At 37.5% G+C, this 22291-nt stretch overlaps 1 protein-coding gene across 3 annotated transcripts in view; it reads right to left on the bottom strand.

The window, feature by feature from the left end:
* CDK14 (cyclin dependent kinase 14) overlaps nucleotides 1-22291 on the bottom strand; it is a 573947-nt gene that overhangs the window by 307526 nt on the left and 244130 nt on the right. For all 3 annotated transcript variants that reach the window (XR_009505030.1, XM_059933793.1, XM_059933794.1), the window contains one exon: nucleotides 11049-11143. Coding sequence is in view for 2 of the 3 variants with exons in the window: in XM_059933793.1 (XP_059789776.1) it covers nucleotides 11049-11143 (95 nt within the window). In the remaining variant the exon portion in view is untranslated. The remainder of the gene's footprint in view (nucleotides 1-11048; nucleotides 11144-22291) is intronic.

Genomic DNA, 22291 nt, shown 5'->3' with positions numbered 1-22291 from the left:
GAGGAAAATCCGAAAGAATCAGTTAAAAGAGTTGAAAGTAAAAACAACTATTTTTCATAACAAACCACAGAATTAACTGACTCTTTATATGCATGTGATGTACAACTTGCATAAAAACAACAATCACAGCAACAAAATGAATGATTTAACCCTGGTGTGGGTTTAACTGCCTTTACCAATGCATAAAGTGCATATTAAACTAAAATATTATGTGATGTTAACTGAATGAATTTGAAATAAATAAATGTAAGAAATAATAATAATCATATGAAAGAAGACCATTCATTATAATGGTCATTTTAATGATATGCCTTTATCAAATTACTGATTTTGAAAATCGGTGAGAAGTTACAGACACTCCATTTCGTATGATATATAATAATGTATACTTCACTTAGAGATAAATCTGCTAATGATTTTTTCTCCAATTACTTCATGGTCTATTCAAACATAATGTGAAGGTAATTGGAATTATTGATCATCTTCATCCTGAACTTGGGCACTTTCATCAGACGGCAACTTTAGTACTTTAGCTGGAACGTTTGTCCAATTTCTCCAAGCTGATCATTATTGTCAGTCTTATTAATGCATCGCTCTCCTGCTTCCACCTGCCCCCTGAAGTATGCACAGTTTTTTTTAAGATTATTATTTCCTTAACTAGGAAACTTGGAAATGATTTCTGTGAGAAAAAACAAACGATTAATACGCGAAATATGTTTTTTCCTTTCTAAAGGAATTCTCTTTTTTTACTACTGTTATCTTCCCTATGACTTCCTTCTACAAATGAAGTCTTTTTTTTCAGTCCATTCTTTTCAAATATCACAGATTATACCAGCTTCACCATTAAACGTCTATAGTTTAAATGATTAAATTCGAAATTAAAGTAAGAAAAATAATTTTTAAAGAAACCATAGTGGCATACTGTATTCTCATAAAAACAGTCTAATCTGTGGTGGAATGTACTCATAAACTGTGTGTCTTTGTAAATAAGCAGGCATTTACTATCACAACAGTTAAAGATCAGACACGCTTCCATCTTAAATCATGTGGATTAAAATACTGAACTGTAATCAGGACCTCCGAATAAGGGATGGCAACCATATGAAATAAAACTAGAACACAGAGAAGATAGGTATGATGTAAACAGAAAAAAATACACTAAAATCTCAGCACCCAACATGATAGTGAACAAACACAGCTGAAAGTGACTAAAGGAGACCATGACTCCCCTATTAGATGAGAAAAAGCCGCTAGGGAAAAGGATAGAAAAGAAGAGAATTGACTTTGTCCTACCAATTAGAGAAATAAGACATTCATAACAGAGCACTGATTGAAAGCTGGCTTGTTTTTTTTTTCATTTCTTTAATTTCTCCTTATGGTTCAGAATTCTTTTATCTTTAGCTGCCTGCACGTTCTGCCATCCACAACGTTTACATCTGTTCACTTGCAACACTTGGTTCTGCATGGCAACCCACCCCTTCAGAATATAAGATCATAGTATTACCCTGCATAACTAGTTCTCCATATATGAAACTAAAACATCCTTGAAAGTCTTCCATAAAGAAAAGTCCATGAGTCAAATCCAGTTTTCCTATCGTTGTCACTAAAACACAAATATGTTCTAGTCCATGACACGTGAAGATCTATGACAGCGACTTATAACTCAAATGGCACATGGAGATCATCTAGTCTAAGATCACAGTCCTCCACCAGATTTCAACCTCGTTAAAAGTCAGGGCTATATATTTGTATCCCTAGAGCTTAGCTTAAGGATAGTCCCTGGCACAGAGAAGACAGTCCACATATGTCAGAGGAAAAAAAAAAAATGAATGAATGATTAAGCGAATGACCATAACAAGTTGTGTTTCTGCTTCCAAAAATTATGCCAAATGGGACGAGTTTAAATAACAGTGCAAAAGTTTGGGCAGCCCTTTGCTATGTAAACTTGGAGCTACCCAGATTCACACTTGACACAGGAGATGAAATGATGCAGCCACTGGAAAGGGCATGCATGGAGTACTGAACATCTAAGCCTGAATTTCCTCATCTGCAAAATGGAGGGACCTTATACCCACTTCATGGTTTCAGTTGGCACTATATGACATAACATCTAAATTACATATTTCAATCCCTTGCATAGAGTACAGGTTAGGAACCCTCTCTACAATATTTCTGATGGAAATCCACTTATCCTCTACTGAATGCTCTTAGTGATAAGGTGTTCATTACACAAGGCACTGAACTTAATTTATGAGTAACACAAAACATTTGAACATTGTTCCCAGGATTAAATCAAAACTAGCCTCTCCAGAACTCTCACACTTGGCTTCCTTATCCTCTCTGGAATATTTATGTTACCTTTTCTCTATGCTCTTCAGTATGGCTTCAATTCTCCTGAGTAAGTCTTGCTGGCACCTTTACTGGTTCCATGTTGTATCCGTTCGCATGTCCTTCTAGGTGCACTCTCCTGTTTGCTTCAGTTCTTTGAGCCAAAGAAATTACTAGTCTTTTTCACATAAACTGTTTTTAAGTTAACTTTCCTCCCCCGTTTTTCCCTTTTTTTCCCCCCCCCTTTTTTTTTTTGATGTGGACCATTTTTAAAGTCTTTATTGAATTTGTTACAATATTGCTTCTTTTTTTTTTTTATGTTTCGGTTTTTTGTCCACGAGGCATGTGGGATCTTAGCTCCCTGACCAGGGATCGAACCCACACCCCCTGCATTGGAAGGTGAAGTCTTAACCACTGGACCACCAGGGAAGTCCCTGCACCCTGTTTTTCTCTATTAGGTTGGGCTGCCTTTTTTTTTTTTTAAACCAAATACACTGTTTTACTTATCCCCACGGCAATTCACCTTGTAGGTTCTGCTCATCATTTCACCACACCTTTTTTCACCCCTGATTCCATCACCCCAAGTGTTAATTATGGCTCCCAGCGACAACACAAATAGGTCAAGCACATCATCTCAATGTCTTCATCTGAGTCATTAATAAAAATATAAATAGGACAAGGTCAAGGACAATGCCCTCCAGCATACACCGATAGACTTTTCTCCATCCCAATGTCGATTCATTAATCAATAGGCTTTGCGTGAAGTTGTTCAACCAGCAATAAACTGAAAGAATAATCTTCTAACAACTGAATTTCAATTTTATGTTGATAAGGATCTCATGGGAGTCCCTGTCGCAACCTTTGCTGAAATAAGAAATAACACTGTTTCTTATTAAAAGGGAATGATTAGACTTGAATGTCTAAATATCTTTTTCTGAATTTCACTAATGTTCTACAGTAAGCTTACATGTCTACAGATTCAGAGGTGTGTTCCCTACCACCTTTTAAAAACCAGCATTACTTATATAACCTTCATTCTTGATGATTTCTCAAAGATTATATGCAATGGTTTTCTTTTCACATTCTAGATGTAATTTATCTGGAACTACATAATGAACTCATTGTAGTAGATGTTTATGAGTGTGGCTTTTTTTTGGAGGAAGGGGGGATTGGGAAGAGCAGGGAACTAAGGAAAGCATGTCCTATATCTGAAATTATTCCCTATATTGGGAAAATCCCGTGCTTTATGAATTTTGGTGGGAGGCAAGGCCAAACCGTCGTTACAAAAGTCAAAAGGCCAGACACTCACCTTCTCAGGGTCCTGTGCAGTCAAAACATGGGCGTGGGACCTAGTGTCAGCTAACCAAACACAACCAACCCTCACTTAGCATTAGGAGCTAACAACCCAAAGAAGCAGGGAGAATGTCGACACCATTTCGACATCATCAGTGGAGGTAATAACATCCGGTCACCCAGGGCAGCCACGCCAGTCAAGTAAGAGACAATGTCTGCAGCCAACAGTCCTGGGGGCAGCAGGATGTGCAGGGGGCAGGTCCACGCACGATATTGGTTCTGGGTCTGGCTCTCCAGCCTCACACTGTTCCTGCCCGTTTTTAAAGTCTTCTCAGCATGTCTGTCAGCCACACGTTAACCTCTTGATAAACTTTTCAGATTAATTCAGCTAAAGAGGATGTCTGCTGCTTGAAATAGAGAACTCTGACTGGTACATTTTTCAGAGCAGCCAGCCACTTTAATTCCTTAGACACAACTAGGTGGTTTCTGACTACCCCATTGTCTGTGGTCTGCTCTACCCGTTATGGAGTCAGATTTGCTCTAAATCTTCTGCTTGGAAGAGAATTGCTTTGAGAGAAAAAATAAAGACTATAAATAGAAGCTAAAGATGGAATATAGATAAATAGAAAAATAAAGAAAAAAAGTTTAAATATGAATTAAGTAGTTCTGCTTTCCCTAGGTTGTTCGCATGAAGTAGTAAAACCGTTAGAGTCTCTTGCCCTTCCTGCTTCAAATGTCACTCATTCACTCATATAAAAATTACTGGCTAAGCACCTACTATGTGCCAGACAGTCTGCTAGGCACTGGAGAGGCAGCCTCTGCTCTTGTGAAACCCCAGTCTATCTAGCTCAGAGTCTCAGGTGAAATAGTTTTATCTGGGTTCATAAATAATCTCCTTTCTTACAGTGTTTCCTTCTCAGTATCCTCTGTTGGTGTTCCTCATCACTTCGAAGTGCCTTAATGTTATGCTGAATGTTGAAGTGTCCCAGTGTTCAGTCCACGAAACTCTCTTCCATTTCTGTGTTCATTTGTTCATACAGTGTTTTAGTTATTGATTGCTGGACAAGAAACTAACCCAAAACTTCGTGGCTTAAAACAACCACCGTTATATTATCTCTGACAATTCTTGGGTTGAAAATTCAGAAAAGGCATAGCAGGAGACAATCCATCTTGGTTCCATGTGATGTCTGTGAGACTGGAATCTGCCCCTTACCCCTACCCAAGAAGCCTTCTTCAGTCACATGTCTGGCACTAGCCTGGCTGGGCAAATGGCTTGGCTGGGGTCTTATGTCTCAGGCCTAACTAACTTCACACTGTCTTCTGGGTTCTCAGTTCTCCTCCATGCAATCCAGGGCCTCTCCCCACGGTCCATCCAGCAGGACAACTGGAATTCTAACATGGCAGATCAGGATGCTTAAGAGTGCAAAACAGAAGCTGTCAGGACCACCACTGGCAGAGTGTTCCTTCTACCAGGCTCTTTCATCGGTTAGAGCAAGTCACAAGCCCAGCCTTAATTAAGGGGCAGGGACTACACAAGGGTGTGACTATCCAAAGGCATGGTTCATTTAGAGCCACCAAGGTAACAATGACCATACCTGGTGATCTCATCTAATCCCCTTGTTAAATATTATCTATGACCCAGACAACTTCCAAATCTCTACGTTGGACCTCTCTCCTAAATCCCAGACCCACATGTCTAACTGCCTTGTGACATCTTCACTTGCATATATAATAGGCATCTCGAAGTTAACCCCTTCAAGGCTGAGTTGCATCTTCCTGCAGTCTGCCTCATCTCTCCTTGTCACAGCAGCTCCACTGTTATAGTTGTTTCAGCCAAAACAGCTTGGGATCATCCCTGACTCTTCTTCATTTCTCAAATGCCACATCAAATGCTATCAGCTCAACCTTAGAAATACATCTAGAATCCAACCACTTCTCACAACCTCCACTGCTGACACCATCCCACACTTAGACAACTGTGACAGCCTCCTAACTGGTCTCTCTGTTTCAGAACTTGCCCATCTTCAATCTATTCTTGAGAAAGCAGCCAGAGAGATTCAATTAAAATATAAGCCAGATCAGATCATTTCTCTGCTCAGCATCCTTTAGTGGTTCCCCATCTCGTTCTGAGCAAAAGAAAAGTTCATCAGAATAAAACTTTAGAAGGCCCGACACAATCTGGACCCCACTGTGTCTTGGATTTTGTCTCCTCCTCCTGTCCTCCTTGCCTGCTCCATTCCAGCACAGGAGCCCTGCTGCTCCTCACATAAGTCTTCTATCTGGAATGTTCTTGCCTTGAATATATTTCTTCCTCCTACACCTCCCTCAGATTGTTACCTAAATACCTCTCACCTTCTCAGCGAGGCCTTCCCTGATCACCGTCATTTAAAGCTGTATGTGCATGCACGTGTGCACATATATCGTATCTCATAGGAAAGCAGAAAACTTTTCAATTGCCTCAGGATACTTTAATCTGGAAACCAGAATACTGATGGAAAGCTACAGTTTTTGAGAACAGATGTGGTATAAAATCATGCAAATTAAAGCATTCTTCGTAGATTTAGAAATCAAAATGTATGAGGCATAGAAACCAAATAATTAGGTAAATTGTGTGGCACGGTGAAAAGACAGAACATAACTTCCAGCTGCCAGTCCCATATCCAGCATCACACATACCTCAGGCCATCAAATAAAACTATGAAGATGGTTAACACCAGCAGGCTGCAGGGTGAAATGGAGTAATGAGGAATTTTAGGCACAGCAGACTTGGGCTAAAGTCTTATCTTTACCCTTTTAACTTAACCAAGTGATTTAGTAAATCTTAATTTCTCTAAGCCTTCTTTTTCCTCATCAAGTATAAAAAAACTGGATAACAAAAACACTTGCCTTATGTACTTCATAGGGCTAAAGATGGAATCTAATGGAATAGCATTTATGAGAGAGTGCTTTGTAGAATGTAAAACACTATAAAAACATATTATGTGAAAAAAAAGAAAAAAAAAGAAAAAAAATACCTTATGTGATTTTTGGTGATTCATAAATCCCTTCATATGACTTTTGGTGACACAGTTTTTTTTTCATGTGGAATATAGATTTTTGTATTACGTAACGGTGCACATTAGCTTGGAATATTTCACAGTAGAAGAAATAAAATGATTGCTCCAAATAATCATGATCAGTTATAAGTTTGTTGCTTTTCTTCTTATATTGATACAAATTATTAAATATGTAATGAAAAATGCTGCTACACACACTTTGCTCTCATGCAATTTAAAACAGAACAGAATCGTTATGCAGTTTAACTAATGGTAATATATATTTACATAATCATGTTTACTATTAATATTCTTATTTCCACTTACAGAATCTGTTTTAGATTTTTCAGCATGGTGTTAATAAGCAGAGTAATGTGGCACTTATTTGTCTTTGGCAAAAAATAAAAACTAAATTGCTTAACTTTTTGTTTAAGTAGAAAAAAAAATTTGCTAGCATTTTCACATTTTTTATATTTCTCTTCCATGTCTCAAACCCAGGCAGGAAAAAAAGATGGCTATAATAATATTTTAGACCATTATGAAACCACATACCTTTTCAAGCTAATAGAGCCACTGCTTGGATAAAGATACTCCTTCACATTTGACAACAACTGGAGAAAGGAAGTACCCAAAAGAGCACCCATCACGAGGGCCCACAGGTTACACCAACGAGCCATGAGCAGCTTGGGGGCACGTTTCCCAGTGTGTGTCAGCCTTGCAGCTTGCAGACCACTATATCTACACATTTTGAAAGTGTATAAGAAACTAAATTTCAGATGTTTCAGGAGTTTTACCCAGTACTTAAGAGATAGCCTACACTGACAATATCCTATTATACACTGAATCACTTTAATAGTGACCTCCAAAGTCATTTCCTCGAATATTCTTTCACATCAATAACTTCTCATCACTTATTTCATTATTCTGGCCTTCAGAAGGCTTTTATGTAACCTAAAATGTCATTCATGGCAATAATATAAAGCAGCCAGGCTTAGAGTTCTCTTTTAAAGCAAAAAAACAGAAATATATTTATACAGTGTGTACACTATCATAAATAAGAATCTCTTACACTGTGGAACCCAAATTACATAGGTACCTCAAAAAACGCTTGAATACTTAATTAATTCTAAAGTCCAAAGGAAAAATTCAATAGTACCTAATGAATCTTAAATTATGTTACTTTTCCTGCATATCTAGGGTTTTCATGGGTATGAGGTATGAATTTTCTTATACTGTTTAACATACTCAGTCCCCTCCCTCAAAAAATATGCTGTTAATTACATGGAACTACAAAATCAACATTTTTCAGAAAATAACTTTGACGTTAACAATTTTTAAATATGGCAATATCATCATTAAGTTTGGGAAACTGTAGATTAAAGTGTTTGACACTGATTTTAGGGCTTGCTAAATAACAAGATTCTGTGTGTGTGTGTGTGTGTGTGTGTGTGTGTGTGTGTGTATTTAAGTAGATCCCAGTGAAATACATGGGGCGACACTCTTAACTTACAAGTTTCCTTTATGGAAACTTAAAACATTTCATAATTAAAATAAAGTTTTAAGTGGCTGGGTTTCCAACCAGTCTACAAAACTTATTTAAACAATAGAGCAGATTAACTGTATTTAGGATTTAAATACAGTTACATCTTAAGTGCAGAATAGGTAAGGTTGTGGAAAGAAAAAAGAAAGTTTCCTTTCCCCCTTCTGACCAAAAGCTCAACCTAAGTAAAGCTGAACATAAACAGGAGACACAATATTGCAATTAGAATTCAAAGTAAGATGGATCTGAGTCTATCTTTCATGCCACAAGACCCTAAAAAGCACTTCATCTCCCAAATCCTTAGGTTTCTCCTTTGTAGGGTGGTGACAGTCACAGATCCATAAGACTGTTGAGAACATCAAAAGCGAAAATGAATGTATAACCCCCAGCACAGTGCCCAGCATAAAACTCAATACATTTTAGTTGTTGGTTTTTAGTATTGTGGTCATACTTGTCTTAAACATTATTTCAGCTACCTTTTTGATCCCTCACTCATCATCTCAAATCCACAAGTGCCCTCCCGTTTCCTACCCTGTGTCCCTCCACTAGATCTGCTCTAATTCACGTGGCATGCCATGCTTTGAAACGTCTATCACCTTCCCACTGCTGTGAAACATGCAAGAAAAGAGGAGAATTTACTTCTGCTAGATACTGTGAGGAAAACAATCTGATTAAATTAATCCATTAAAGTATGTAAGAATCTTAATTTTCCTTGAGATATTGGCATATGTGGGGGAAAAAAAAGGCAAGCAATGAAAAAGCAGTGTAAGAAAAGAGAAACTTTAGGAAATATTCACGGAAGTTATTTTTGTACTGGGCAATAGCCACAGAGGCAGGTTAATACTGTCAGGGAGTCTACACCTTCCCCACTCTAACTGGGAAGACTCTGTAAGGAATTTCTACAGCATAGAGCTCCCCTGCTCCCGCCTCCCCAACTCTGATTTCAGAGATTCACTGGAACATTTTACTTAAAATAAGCCAAACAAACTTCAGTGGTAGCAACAAAAAGCACTTCACTAGAGAGAGCAAAAGGATAGGAGATGAAGTAAATAGAAAAAGACAAAGGAAGGCGGAGATGAGAAAGGCAAAGAAATACTGGGAAAGTAAAGAAATAAAGGTGGAGTGGAGAAAGGAAGAAGAGGCAAGGCAGGGCAATCCTAAATCATGAATGACACCAATGTGCCTCATTCTCTAAAAGAGAACAGGTTAATCTACGCCTTAGCTCCCCCAGAGAAGTTAGGCATGAAATGCCCACAGAGTACTGCATATATGCACCCTACTTTGTGGTTTATTGAAGAGGACCTGGGATGTCTCCACAAGAACTGGGACCAAGGGAAATCTCGCTCACACAAAGAAGAATAATTTTAAAAGTAAGTCTTAATCAGTTGATAAATACTGCAGGACAGTGAATTTCTTTCCTTTTATGTGGCAACTTCCACAGAATATAAAATGATCAAATGACATCTGCTCTGATATGCACATTTTTAGCTTCACAGATATATTTAATTTTCTTTTAAGATTTGAAAGACACTTTTTCACATTATTTTTGTTCATTTCTCTTTCAATGTTACTGATTTTAGGGGCCAAACTAATTTTTCTTCCTCTCAATTTAATTAACCAATTTTGGGAGAGGGAACAAGTATATTTTTGAAATCTCTTTTGTAATGTTTTGTGGAAAAGTTAGTCAAGTATACTAAGAAAAATCTGGATTTAACTGAAATATTGCAACTAGACATACTACCAAATATGAAACAAAAATTCCAATTCTAAATCAGCTGAATACATTATTGACCCCCAAACCATCAGTTAAACAAAAGAAATTATATTTGCATTGATGTGTGAATCTGCATCCATTTTTGGTAGCATGTAATATATGCAACTGCTTGGCTCTAGCTGTCCTTGTAGCCACATTACCATATTATTCAAATGTATCTATCATTTATATGTAAATAGACAAGATGAATGGCTTCTTCATAAGACAACAATTTTCAAATGACAAACAGACATAGGCAGACATTAGCAAGATAAAAATGTTGTAAATATTCATTCTATTATATATTTTTAAGGAAAAATGGACACTATTTCAAATGTGTTAAAAAGTAGGGTGGTAATTACAAAATGGGGTCTTAATACATTCACAATACCAACAGCTATTCTTCTCAATAAAGGTCTCTACCAATGTCATTTGTATCTTGTAAATTACATGTTCTCAGATCCATCTGTGAAAATTGGGATGTTAATTATCATGGTTACATTTCATGGTTCCACAGTTAAATGCTGAAGTGGTGCTACACAAATACCATATGTTTTTCTAAGAGAAACGGAGAAAGATTAATTATGAGTTCAAGTCCAAGTCTCAACACAATAAGATCATTACATTGTCTGCTATGCAAATTGGAAGTTTTAATTAATAGCTGAAATACTAACCGAGGGGAAAAACTATGCAGTCTAAATTGTAAGTATCAGGCTTTTCTCCACAAAAATCATCCAAATAAGAATGCTTTTGAGAAACCAAGTTATAAATCCAAAGAAAAAAAATTTTTGTTGTCTGTGAACTTCCTTTGATGGAGTGATCACCATCATGCTGTTTAATCCTATTTGATAAACCTAAAAATTACAGTGTATACTACTAACAAATAGGTTATAAACAATATATCTGATGAAAATTCAACTGAACATTTTTTCTGGATTTTTCTTTAAGATACATCTCATTCAAAATTATGCAAAATTACAAGTCTCGTGTACTCAGATAAAATACTCACTTCAGTACAGCTAACTAAAGACAAAACTCTATGATAATACTATAAGAATTTTATTCATATTTATAAAATATGAACTCTCATTTTACTCACCACATATTCGAACACAAGTGTCAGCGTCTCCTTGGTGTGGATAATGTCATGAAGCAGCACTATGTTAGCATGTTTCAGTCCTTTTAACAGAGAAGCTGTAAAATAAAGTGGACAGAGACAATTTATCATGGGTAACAAGCAACTGATTTGTTTCATTATCATTTTGGTACATCATCAGAAAAAATATACCTATTTTCTCGTTTTCCAAGCCAATAACAATTCAGAATCAAGGGCAGAGGAACAAGGTTTTCATTTAGATTAAGTTACCTCCAATTAGTTCACCTGTTATTTGTTATTAATCTTTAGTTAGATTCCATTATGGTCAGAGAACATACTTGGTTTGGTTTCAATTGTTTTAAATTTGTTAGGGTTTGTTTTGTTACCTAGGATATGGTTTATCTCCGTATGTATGAAATATATATTCTGCTGATATTGGATGGAGAGTTCTATAAATGACGATTAGAGCCTGCTGGTTGATGGTATCATTGAATTCTACAGTATATATTTGCTGATTTTCTGAATAGTGGTTCTATCAATGACTGAGAGAGGGACGTTGACATCCCCAACTGTAACTGGCAATTTGTCAATTTCTTATTTGAGTTCTGCCAGTTTTTGCTTTGTGTGCTTGGAAGCTCTGTAGTTTACTATATATACATTTAAGATTGTTATGTTTTCTTTGTGAATTGGCCCCTTTTACCAATATATAATGCATCTCTTTGTCCCTGGTAATTTTCTTTACTCTGAAGCGTTTTGTCTGATATTAATATAGCCACTCCAGCTTGACTTTGATTAGTGTTCAAATGATATATCTTTTTATATTTTTTTTCTTTTGGCCTACACCAATGGCCATTCAGGTAGAATACTCAAAGAACAGAAGCTTCCTCTATCATTGTTAATTATTTTAGTAGCACCGTGTCTTCGATTTTGGTTTTTGGTATACAACCTGAAGAGAAAAAAGAAACACAAAACACATTTTTTTGTGTGTGTTCTGTCAGGAACTTGTAACTGCTCATTTATTCATCAAATATTTATTGAGAACCTAGTTAACAGCACGGGTGGCCCTGGACAAACCTCAAACTCTTGATACTCAATATTGCTGCAAGACCACCTCTTTAAAAAGAGATTTATAACACAAAGCATGAACCCTGCTGTAAACTCTGGACTTTTGGTGATAATCATGTGTCAAGGTAGGTTCATCGCTTGTAACAGATGTACCACTCTGATGAGACATGTTGATAGCAGAGGAGGATTGGGGTGGAGGGTAGGGAAGGGAGTATATGAAAACTCTCTGTACTTTCCACTCCATTTTGCTGTGAACCTTAAAACTGCTCTAAAAAAATAAAGTCTATTTTAAAAACTAAAAATAAAAAGATATATCTATGTTTTAACATACTAAAAGAAAAAGCAAGTCTAGATTGTTTAATATTTTACTGAAATAAAATGGTATTTTAGATATGGAATCATCATGCAAAGAGGCTATACTGGGCAGTCCCCAGAGAAGGCAGAGGTAAAGCCTGTAAACTGTTACATTCTCGTATGACCCCAATTAATGTGAGCTCCTGTTTTTAGAGTTATTATTGCTATGAGTTTCCACTGTCTTCACCAGGCAAACCTATTTCAGGACAATATAATATATCTTTAATCCAAAGATGAACTTCAACAAACACTTAATTGGTCCAGAGAAGGCCATTCAGACTGAGAATACTTGGTGTGGCTGGTTCCAACACCAGAAGACAACAAGAAGTGTGTTTCCTCCGAAACTGAATCAGCAGCATCAGTGTGTCGTCCAAAGCCAGAGAGGTCTAAGCTAACTATTACGGGGAGGCCCTCTCTTCTGCCTCACATATATCTGCCGTGGGCAAGTTAGTTTTACACACTAAAAACCTTATAGTAAAAATATCTACAAATTTATTTTGTCTGAGCTTTGTAAATTAGCACTCATGAGAAAATAATTACTAAAAATAACAATAAAATAACAGTACACAAACTTTGAAGAAACAACCACTACATAGATGTACGATAGAGTTTAGTACTGTTAATTCCAATAATTTACAATCTTCCTTCTTTTAATTATTCAAATATTTAATAATATTTTCATTATTCAACCGTCAGCCTCAAACAAGTAAAGCTTTATTACATAGCTAATCCCCAGGCATTAATCATTAATCCGTTGGGGAACCAACTGCACATGTGCTCAAATTTTAGAAAGGACACTTGGACCTACGCTAGTCTTCTGAGGCAGACTCATCCTCAAAGATCAAGATTTCAAACCACAACAGGGTATTTGGAAGTGAAGGCCAGGTACAGTACTTCACACCTAGCCTGTGCAGGAATATGCATAGGTAAAATGAATCAAGGACCTAATGAATATTACGTTTATGAAAGGAACCTAGCTTTGTGAGGCAAGTTTTGGAAAGATATAATATCTTTTGTAATCCTGTCTGATTTCATTTTTCAAGTTATCCCTTCAGTTTGTCAAATTCAGTGATGATACTTACCAGCAACAACTCCAAAAAGGTACTGAAGCTTACAATTCATTGAATATCCCATCCCCAGAGAATCCTTTCTGTTGTTGCTTTTTTTTTTTTATTACTTTTCTCCCATTGCCGCCTTTCCTCTCTTACCATTTAGACCTAAACTGTTTCTCATTTCTCAAAGTAACATCTTCACACCCATCATTTCCCATTGTGTTTTTCCTACAATTTCAGTAAAATCAAATCTCTGCCATCATTTATCCTGGGAAAAAAATACATCTTCCTGATGGTGACCAATATTATAGCACAAAAGTCATGTCATTTTTTACATGACATTTTTGAGCATTTCTACATGAAGACTCAAAGCCTCCATATTTCATTCTATTAACTCTCAATTATTACAGATTTTAGATTTCTAACTATATTTACATACACTTTTAAAACCACACTATCAGTTAAATAACTACCAAGAACTGTATTTGAAAATAAGCGCTTTTTCTTTTGAGATTAACATAACGAATTTATATTTGGAAAAGACTAAAGCCACTAATTTCAAAGCTGATGGCAGAAAAATGACATTAAAGGGCAGAAAACCAACCACAATATCTACCAACATGAGGGTAGGTGACAGACCTGACTAACTTGGAGGCTGCCAAGGCAACAGCCGCTGCTCCAAGCCAGGTGCGAGATACTGTCACTCCTGCTGTTACCAAGGCAAGTGAGTCTCCTGGGCTGCCAAGTCAGTCCAGTGATTAACACCTAGAAGTCCTAGAGTCAGTATGTCTCCCTTTTCAAGACAAGCACTGTCAAAATACTACTCCATGTAATCCTAATAATATCTCAAATATACCACGTTATTTTCTCATCGTTTACATACAAAACAAATCCTGTAACACTGGCGTTAGTCATTCTAGCACGCTTCGTTTCCCCACAAGTTTTAAGCAAACATATGGCAAACATTTTAAATTCATTTCACCAGTGAGGCTTGAAAAGGTACAAACCTACATGACATGAAAGACTTGTAATTAAGGGTGAGGGTAAAAATGCTAACAATAATTCTGGGGCTGTGATGTCGAAACAATACAGAAACAGAAAAACACTGTTGCTCATAAAGATAACTGCCTTTGACAAAGTCCCAGTAGGACAGGAGGACAAAGGGAGTCCTCCCTTAGTTTAGTAGCAGGATTCAGACACCCACTGTCTGAAGGCATATAGAAACCTTGATCTCCCACTTTCAGAATAAACATCCTAGGTTTCCACTCTGAGGTGGAAGAGTTAAATTTCTTCTAAATGCTAATCTCATCATGATTAAAATAAATTTTGAGTTATAGAAAAATTCAGAGTGTGTTCATTTTATAACGTTTTCACTGCAGCGGTTATTTTAAAAAGCAATGTTAACAAAGACGAACAAACAAAACCCTTCTTTACTATTTCAAATATTCTTGTAAGTCATTATTTGACATCCTACTACTAGGAAAGGAGAGATCACAAATAATCACAACCCATCCTTGCTCACTCCCCCTTTAGCCTCTGGAAAGAACTAGTGCATTCACATTTTCCTCTCATCATTTTTATGTGTCCTTTTTCAGTGGGGTGGGCTGGAGGGGCTGCTACTTGATTTTTCTAGAAGACAAAGATTACTACCTATTAAACCCAAGAAGCCAACCATATTTCAAGCTACAACCACAACAGACATAAACCTTTCCTTGAAGTCCACAGCTAGATAGCTCTAAGGCTGCTGAAATTCACTTTATACTAGAAATAATAGTATACTTTCTTTTTTAAATTGAAGTATAGTTAATTTACGATGTTGTGTTAGTTTCAAGTGTACAGTGAAGTGATTCAGTTATACATATATGTGTGTGTTATACATTCTTTTTCATATTCTTTTCTCTTATAAGTTATTACAAGACATTGAGTATAGTTCCCTGTGCTATACAGTAGATCCTTGTTGTTTATCTATCAATATAATATAGAGTAGTGTGTATATGTTAATACCAAACTCCAAATTTATCTTTTTACTTATTTCAGTAAGTTCTACTTCTCTCTTACTTGCCAGTGGATTCTGAATATTTTCATAGTGAAAATATTCTGAATGGGGAAAACAAGGGTGAACAACAACAACAAAATACACAGAGAAAGACAAAAGTGCTTGTTTAACTGTGTCTGTGATGAGGAGGTGATCTAGACAGAAAAAGGCACTCGTGCCTGCCCTGAAAACCAATATGCAGCTCCAGGTTAACTTAGGCGTGGTTCCAGAAGGTGTGTGGCCCACTGTGGCTACATAATAGGAGAAATGCTGTAGTTCTACACAGTTCTGGACCTTCCCCTACATGAGATCTGATCTGATAAACACACACACACACACACACACACACACACACACACACACACACACACAACCATAAACTAATAAATGAAAAGGTAGGAGAATCAGGTTAAAAAATGGAATTGTATCTTTGACTCCATTTTTACTTTTTATACTTTTACACACATACATACAAAAGAGTCAACTCTTTGTTATGGGGAAAGAGGTCACAGCTAATCCAAAACACAAGGTTAAACCACATGTGATGTCGAATAAACTTAACTTAGCTAAAATCACATTAAGGATTTAGAGACATGTTTTTTGTTCACCACATGCTATCCGAATGTGGAAAGATAATACAAAAGGTTAGGAATACTTTATACGTATCACGTAACTTGTTTTCTAGCCACCACAAAGTCTGCTGTTTTTACTTGCTCCGTAGCTGAGGTTTTCTATTTGAGGATGGACAGAACTTCAGTCCCACTGCGTATCCCCCCTGCTCTGCTCCCCTCCTAATTTCCCCATCACAGACCTGAAATGTGGTATTGGAATTACAGCCTCAGCCAGCCCCTCTGCCATCACTCCCTGTGCATCCACCACTTGACTACTGGCAAAGAGCAGTCAGCTGGGGGCTATTTCCATGTTGCAGCCTCACAGGACCACACTGACAGCTTGCTAAACCACTCAAAGCACAGGTTCCTCTAACAGTATAGCTTAACCACGTGAAACTGCCAATATTTGACATTTTTGACCTAACTACACAGCAATTTCGAGTGGTTCAACCTAATAGAGTTTACCTGGTTCAAAGCAATTTTAACTTCTTCACAAATGCACGGTTACTCTTCCCACTGTTAATATTCAAACTAATTAATCAGCCAATAATTGACTGAATAGAAAGAAAAAAAAAAGGAAGAATCCGTTCATCAAACTATGGTTAAAGATGAGGGGAGGGATATAGAAACAATTTAATTTTGTATGAGTACCTTTCTATATCATTTGAATTGTTTATGATAAAGATATATTCCTTTTATAATAAAAGAGATACCTGGAAAAGTTCTTTATTAGAGTGGATTGGCTAAAGAGAACTGAAATAACACTATAAAAGGTACACTGATGTTTAACTACACAATTAATGTGCAGCTACAATAATGAATCATTATAACTACAGTGTGATCCTTAACCACTAATCCCTCTTCATGAAGGTATTGGTGCAAATCCTTGCATTATAAGGGTCTATTTTCCTGTCCTGGAACATGACACGCCCCGTGTCAGCCTCTAATTTGCACTCATGTCACACGTTAATCAAAAATGTTGAAACCATTTCTTGTCTAAGTGGTTACTTCCCTGCATTAAGATTAATTTACTTATTGCAAAAGATTCCTAGTTTTGTCTCCAACTACTCCCAGTTGAACCTGTAAATGAGCCACCAGCTGCCTTTCCATGCTCTAGCTAATCTTGTTCCGATCTGCCAGTGGAAAGATCCACACATATGTAGGTAGTACATGAATGCGAGATGTGGTTCTTCTCAAATGTAAACATCTCACTAATAACTTCAGCAGAAACACATCTTGCCAAGCAACAGGGTTGGAGATAGTGGTAGCTATGCTCCATGGACTGTCTTTAGGCAGGAAAGAGACCACTTAGGAGCCGAGGGCTACTGGAAGACTTGACAACACAAGAGTTGTTTTTTGTCTGGCTGTAAAAACTAGGTTGAAAAGCTGTTAGGCAATTTACTTTATTTGAACTATTTTACACTTTGTTACAGTGGGTTACATGTACAGTCAGTAAGAATAGTACAAAGTATGCAATAATTTTAAAAAAAAGATAATGTGGTTTGGCACCAAGCCCCTTATGTCTTCTGGTGAAGAAAAATAAACGTTTATATCATAATAGCTATCTTTGTTTGACTAGACTTAAACAACCTCTCCTTACATGAAACTATGTGAATAGCTATTATTGTATTCTTTTACAAAAATTAAGATAAGTTGAAAATCAGAAAATATACTCCTTGCCATGGCTGCAAGTCCCAGTGCCTAACGGCCTGACCTTGAAAGACACCAGTCAATCACTATCAGGCTCCTCCACAGAGCAGGGTAATTTTGCAGACACAGGAGGTTCCACCCCCTCCACCTCACAGCCACAGCCGCAGACCCGCCACGAGGTGCTTCTCAAAGTGTGGTCCTTCAACCACCCACATCAAAGTCAACTGATGCACCTGATATCAATGCCAATGCATCAGGTCCTATCCCAAACCTACCAAATCCAAATAGATGGGGGTGGGGCCCAAGAATCATCCAACAAATATTTAATATCTACTATGTGCCAATCACTAAGAACAGGAGAAACACAGACAAAACTTTTGTTCCCATGAAACTTATATGCTGTATTTCTACCAAGCTTTCTATTCAATCCTTATGTATCCTAAAGTTTGAAAATCACTGTTTTGTTATGGTTTTGATATATAGGAATGGGTAACATACTTACTGAGTGAGTGTGTGTGTCTGTTTATACACTTAGTTACACTGCAACTTACTCACTGTTCCACAAGCAAATCAATAGAAACAACAATTCAATCAATCATTTCATTTACCTAGTATCTACTTCTGTCTCTGTCTCTGTCTCTCTGTGTCTCTCTCTCTCTCACACACACACACACACACACACACACACACATGCACACAGCCACTGAGATAGATTCCACTGAAAAATATAAAGTCTTGGGCTAGAAGACAGAATTCTTTATTCTGAAAATTTGATGGTATTTTGATGTGTGCGGATTTTCTCCTGCATTTCAAAAACCCCAAAACTGTGAGCTCATATTTGCAACATGAATAAAATGTTAAGGTCATGGTTATAAGACCTTTTCAATCCCACAGCAATTTTTAAAATCTGTGAAAGAGTAAAGTTGTATGTGAAATGTTTGCAATACGTACTGCCTCAGAACCAGTGCTTTGATAAACAGATACAATCAGCAGGTCTGAAGATACTGTAAACAGATTATGAGCAAAAAAAGGAAGACAAGTGAAAGACTAAAAAATGAATATGAATCTTGGTTGGGGTTAATTCCTACCCTTGAATATCCCCTGACTTGAAATTTCAAACATAATACCACTTCATTTGACTGAATAACAAAGTCAAAGCTATAAAAATGACAAATGAGAGCATAACTCAGTGGAAAGTGCACAGCCCCAGAGCACCATGTTTCTCACAGAATTCGTTCACCTTCAGGCAGTCACGTCACCTTCACTTCTGCCTCCCCAGGACAGAACTGAGCCAGCTGTCCCTAGGCCTGGACGAAGCCTTGAATTCCTTCATGCGGCCTGTAATCAGTGGTGGCCCAGGTGGGAACCCAAGTTCAACTCAGCAAAGTGAGCTCTGCCACTTCTGGGAAGGTCGTTAACACAACGAGTCCCGGATTGCTTCCCTCCCATCAGTGCTCCCCCCTGCTCAATGTCCGATAATGCTCAGCTGCTAATGACACAACACTTGGCCGACTCCAGCACCACTTACGTGTTCAGGAGTTTTACAAGGTACTTAAGAAAAGCAATTAAGGATTCATTCAGGAATTGCCTTCCAACTGCACGGAGGCAGGACTGGCAAACGCCATCTCTGAGAGCTCTCACTGCTCTCCTGTTTCACATAACCTCGGCTATGGCAGCATTTGAAGGAGACTTTTCCATATTTGGAAATACATGAAAACAAGACAGGAAAACAAACATACCTATAAAAGGTACAGTGACATCTTAAGTGTTCAGTATTCAGAATCCTATGATGATGATAATAAAACTGTTTATGCAAAATGGTATTTAATGAGTCTGGGGAGCAGTTCCCAAACTTTTCTGAAAACAAGAACTTTCTAAGTCTCTTCTACACTAGGGAAGTCACTTCAGTACAAAAATAGTAACTTCTAGAATTTTTTTTAGAGTCATCTTTTTAAAGTCACTATCTACTTGTCAGAAACTGGCAACATCTTAGAAGTACTAGATTGCATGCAATGTATCACAGGTGCTTAAGATAAAACACTAACCACTGTGATAACTATACGAGTCAAGTAAAAGACAAGTAAGTTGTACATGATATATTTTATGTTTCTAAATTAGCAAGGTAACTTCAGACTGTCACTATAGTTAAAAAAAAAAAAAAAGCCATGCAAGAAAATGACAAAGGGAAAGAAAAATAGTACTATGGTGTCAAATTTTCTAGGAAATTTGTATCTCTGTCTCCACCACCACCAGCCAGAGGAACTCGGGGAAGGGATAATTTGGCCCTGCATTTATCAAGGTGGGCTCAACATTTGAGCCTCAAATGTTGTGACTGTGGAGGGGTTTTTTTAGTGTCTCTTCAAGGTGTACACTTGTGACTGGTACCAACAATAGCTCCCGCTCATACAACCTGCCTTTCCATACATGAAGGCAACTCCTGAGGACTATGGAGCACATCCGCCCATGATTAGCGTGACTGCCATTTTCTCAAATGTATTCTACCTCCTTTGACCCACATTTCCCTTTTTAATAAAACTTCATCTTGTTTCACATACATCATACACAAGCACATACATACACATATATATAAAATCTTAGTGCATTAAAGACATCTCTGTTTGACTTAACACAGGGTGACTGAATCATCACGCACAATTCAAACAGTCCTCATAGAATTTCAAAGTGAGTGTCATCTTCAAAAGCATCTAAATCCAACCCTTCATTTGACAATTGAGGAAATTATAATAATACACAGAAGTTTGGCCATAGGATTCAAACCCTGGCCCCCTGACTCCTGATACAAGAGGATTCTGTTTCTGTCAAAGTAAGCATTATCCACTCTCATTGTCTTGGTTTTCTCCTCTTCATTCCTAGTGTTTTGCTGTGATTGTGGTTTCCCTTTATCTTCGTATCTTTCCAGGTGTTGGGGGCAGAAAAACCTGAAGCTAAGAAGACTAGAAGAACATCAGACATGACAGACATATCTGCACAACTCTTCACTTGTAGCAACACCACCTGGACTAAAGAGGTTTCAAAAGAGAGTAAGTAAAGAAGAAAGCGGGGGGAGAACTGCTGTTCAAATTGGCGTTTTAAAATCGCCTTTATCTGATCAAGTCACTTCTCTTCTTGAAATCTTTCAACGGCTGCTTAACAGGACTGCCAAGGACCTGCGCAATAGGGCTCTTGATGGAGCTCCCCACGCCCCCAGCTGCTCCAACTCCCTCCACACTGTGAACTCCAGCTACACAGCGCTTCTTCCAGATCTCCAATTCACCACTTCCTCTCAGACCTCTGGGGTGTTGGCTCTTCTGCTCCCTCCCCCATAGCGTCTGAGCCTCAGACATCCCTACCAACTCTTCAGATCTTAACTTAGCTATCATTTCCTTTGGAAGTCTCTGCTGACCCCAAGCTCAAGTTAGACATATTTTCTATCAGTCCCTGAGCACCGTGAGTTGTCCTGTCCCAGTGTTACAATTACCTGATGACCTACCTCCACCTGTCTGTATCCCCCACTCACAATATGATTTGCTCTCACTCCTGCTGTGCTCATAGCACTCAATGCAGTGCTGAGTTTATAGAAGATGCCTATTAAGTGCAGCTTGAATAATGTATGCATGAACAAGGAAAATAAAATCCTTAAATGATCTTCCATAAATCGCTGCCAGCAACGCAAGTTCTTAGGATTGCACTCTGCTGTGGATTGGTTATCTTATTATAATGTGTTTAGTTCAGCCTGGATATGTTGATCAAAATAAATCCACTCTCAGTTTTGTAATAACTGACAAACACACTGAGGCTATATATTTCACTGAAGCAAAGAAGCAAAGAAACATCTTTGCTTTTAAAAAGAAGCAAAGAAACATCTTACAGGGTTATTAGGCGTTTTCCTTTCATAAGTAGGTGAAATGCTATATACAATGCTATAAGTAAAAAGGCATTATTTTATTTATCTCCACTCATATTTCAGATTATGGAAAGACGGTAAAAAATGTGTTTGAAACTGTAATTTATTTCTAAAACCTCATATTAGAAACTAAAATTACATCCTAACACTTTTACCCAGCATGAGATAAGTTCATAAACAATAAGGTGGTAGCAATGAGAAAAGGAAGAAGATGTTCTCAACCATACGTGGGTTTACAGCAGAGTCAAATCCAACCCACGGACTTGGTTTGTTTGGCTGTGCAATGTCTTAGATATTTATGAAGTATTTAAAAATCGGAGGATTTCATATAAAATGCACAAGTTTGGCTCTTCAGAAATAACAGATGTGGGTAAAAGTTGTGTGTCTGGAGCTACACAACTGGCCCCTTACACAAGACATCACTATTATGGTTCCCCATCCTCCTTTTTCCCCCAAAGTGATAGAGGCTCTTTCAGCCTGTTATTTGATGAGCCTCTACATTTGTGATCTCTGAATTAATATTTTGTGAGTAAAAATCCAACATCACTTTGATTGCATGAGCTAAAGTACAATTA

This window comes from Balaenoptera ricei, chromosome 9 (assembly GCF_028023285.1).
Source record: "Balaenoptera ricei isolate mBalRic1 chromosome 9, mBalRic1.hap2, whole genome shotgun sequence".
In the NCBI taxonomy this organism is placed as follows: domain Eukaryota; kingdom Metazoa; phylum Chordata; class Mammalia; order Artiodactyla; family Balaenopteridae; genus Balaenoptera; species Balaenoptera ricei.
This window is presented reverse-complemented; position numbering and strand designations above follow the sequence as displayed.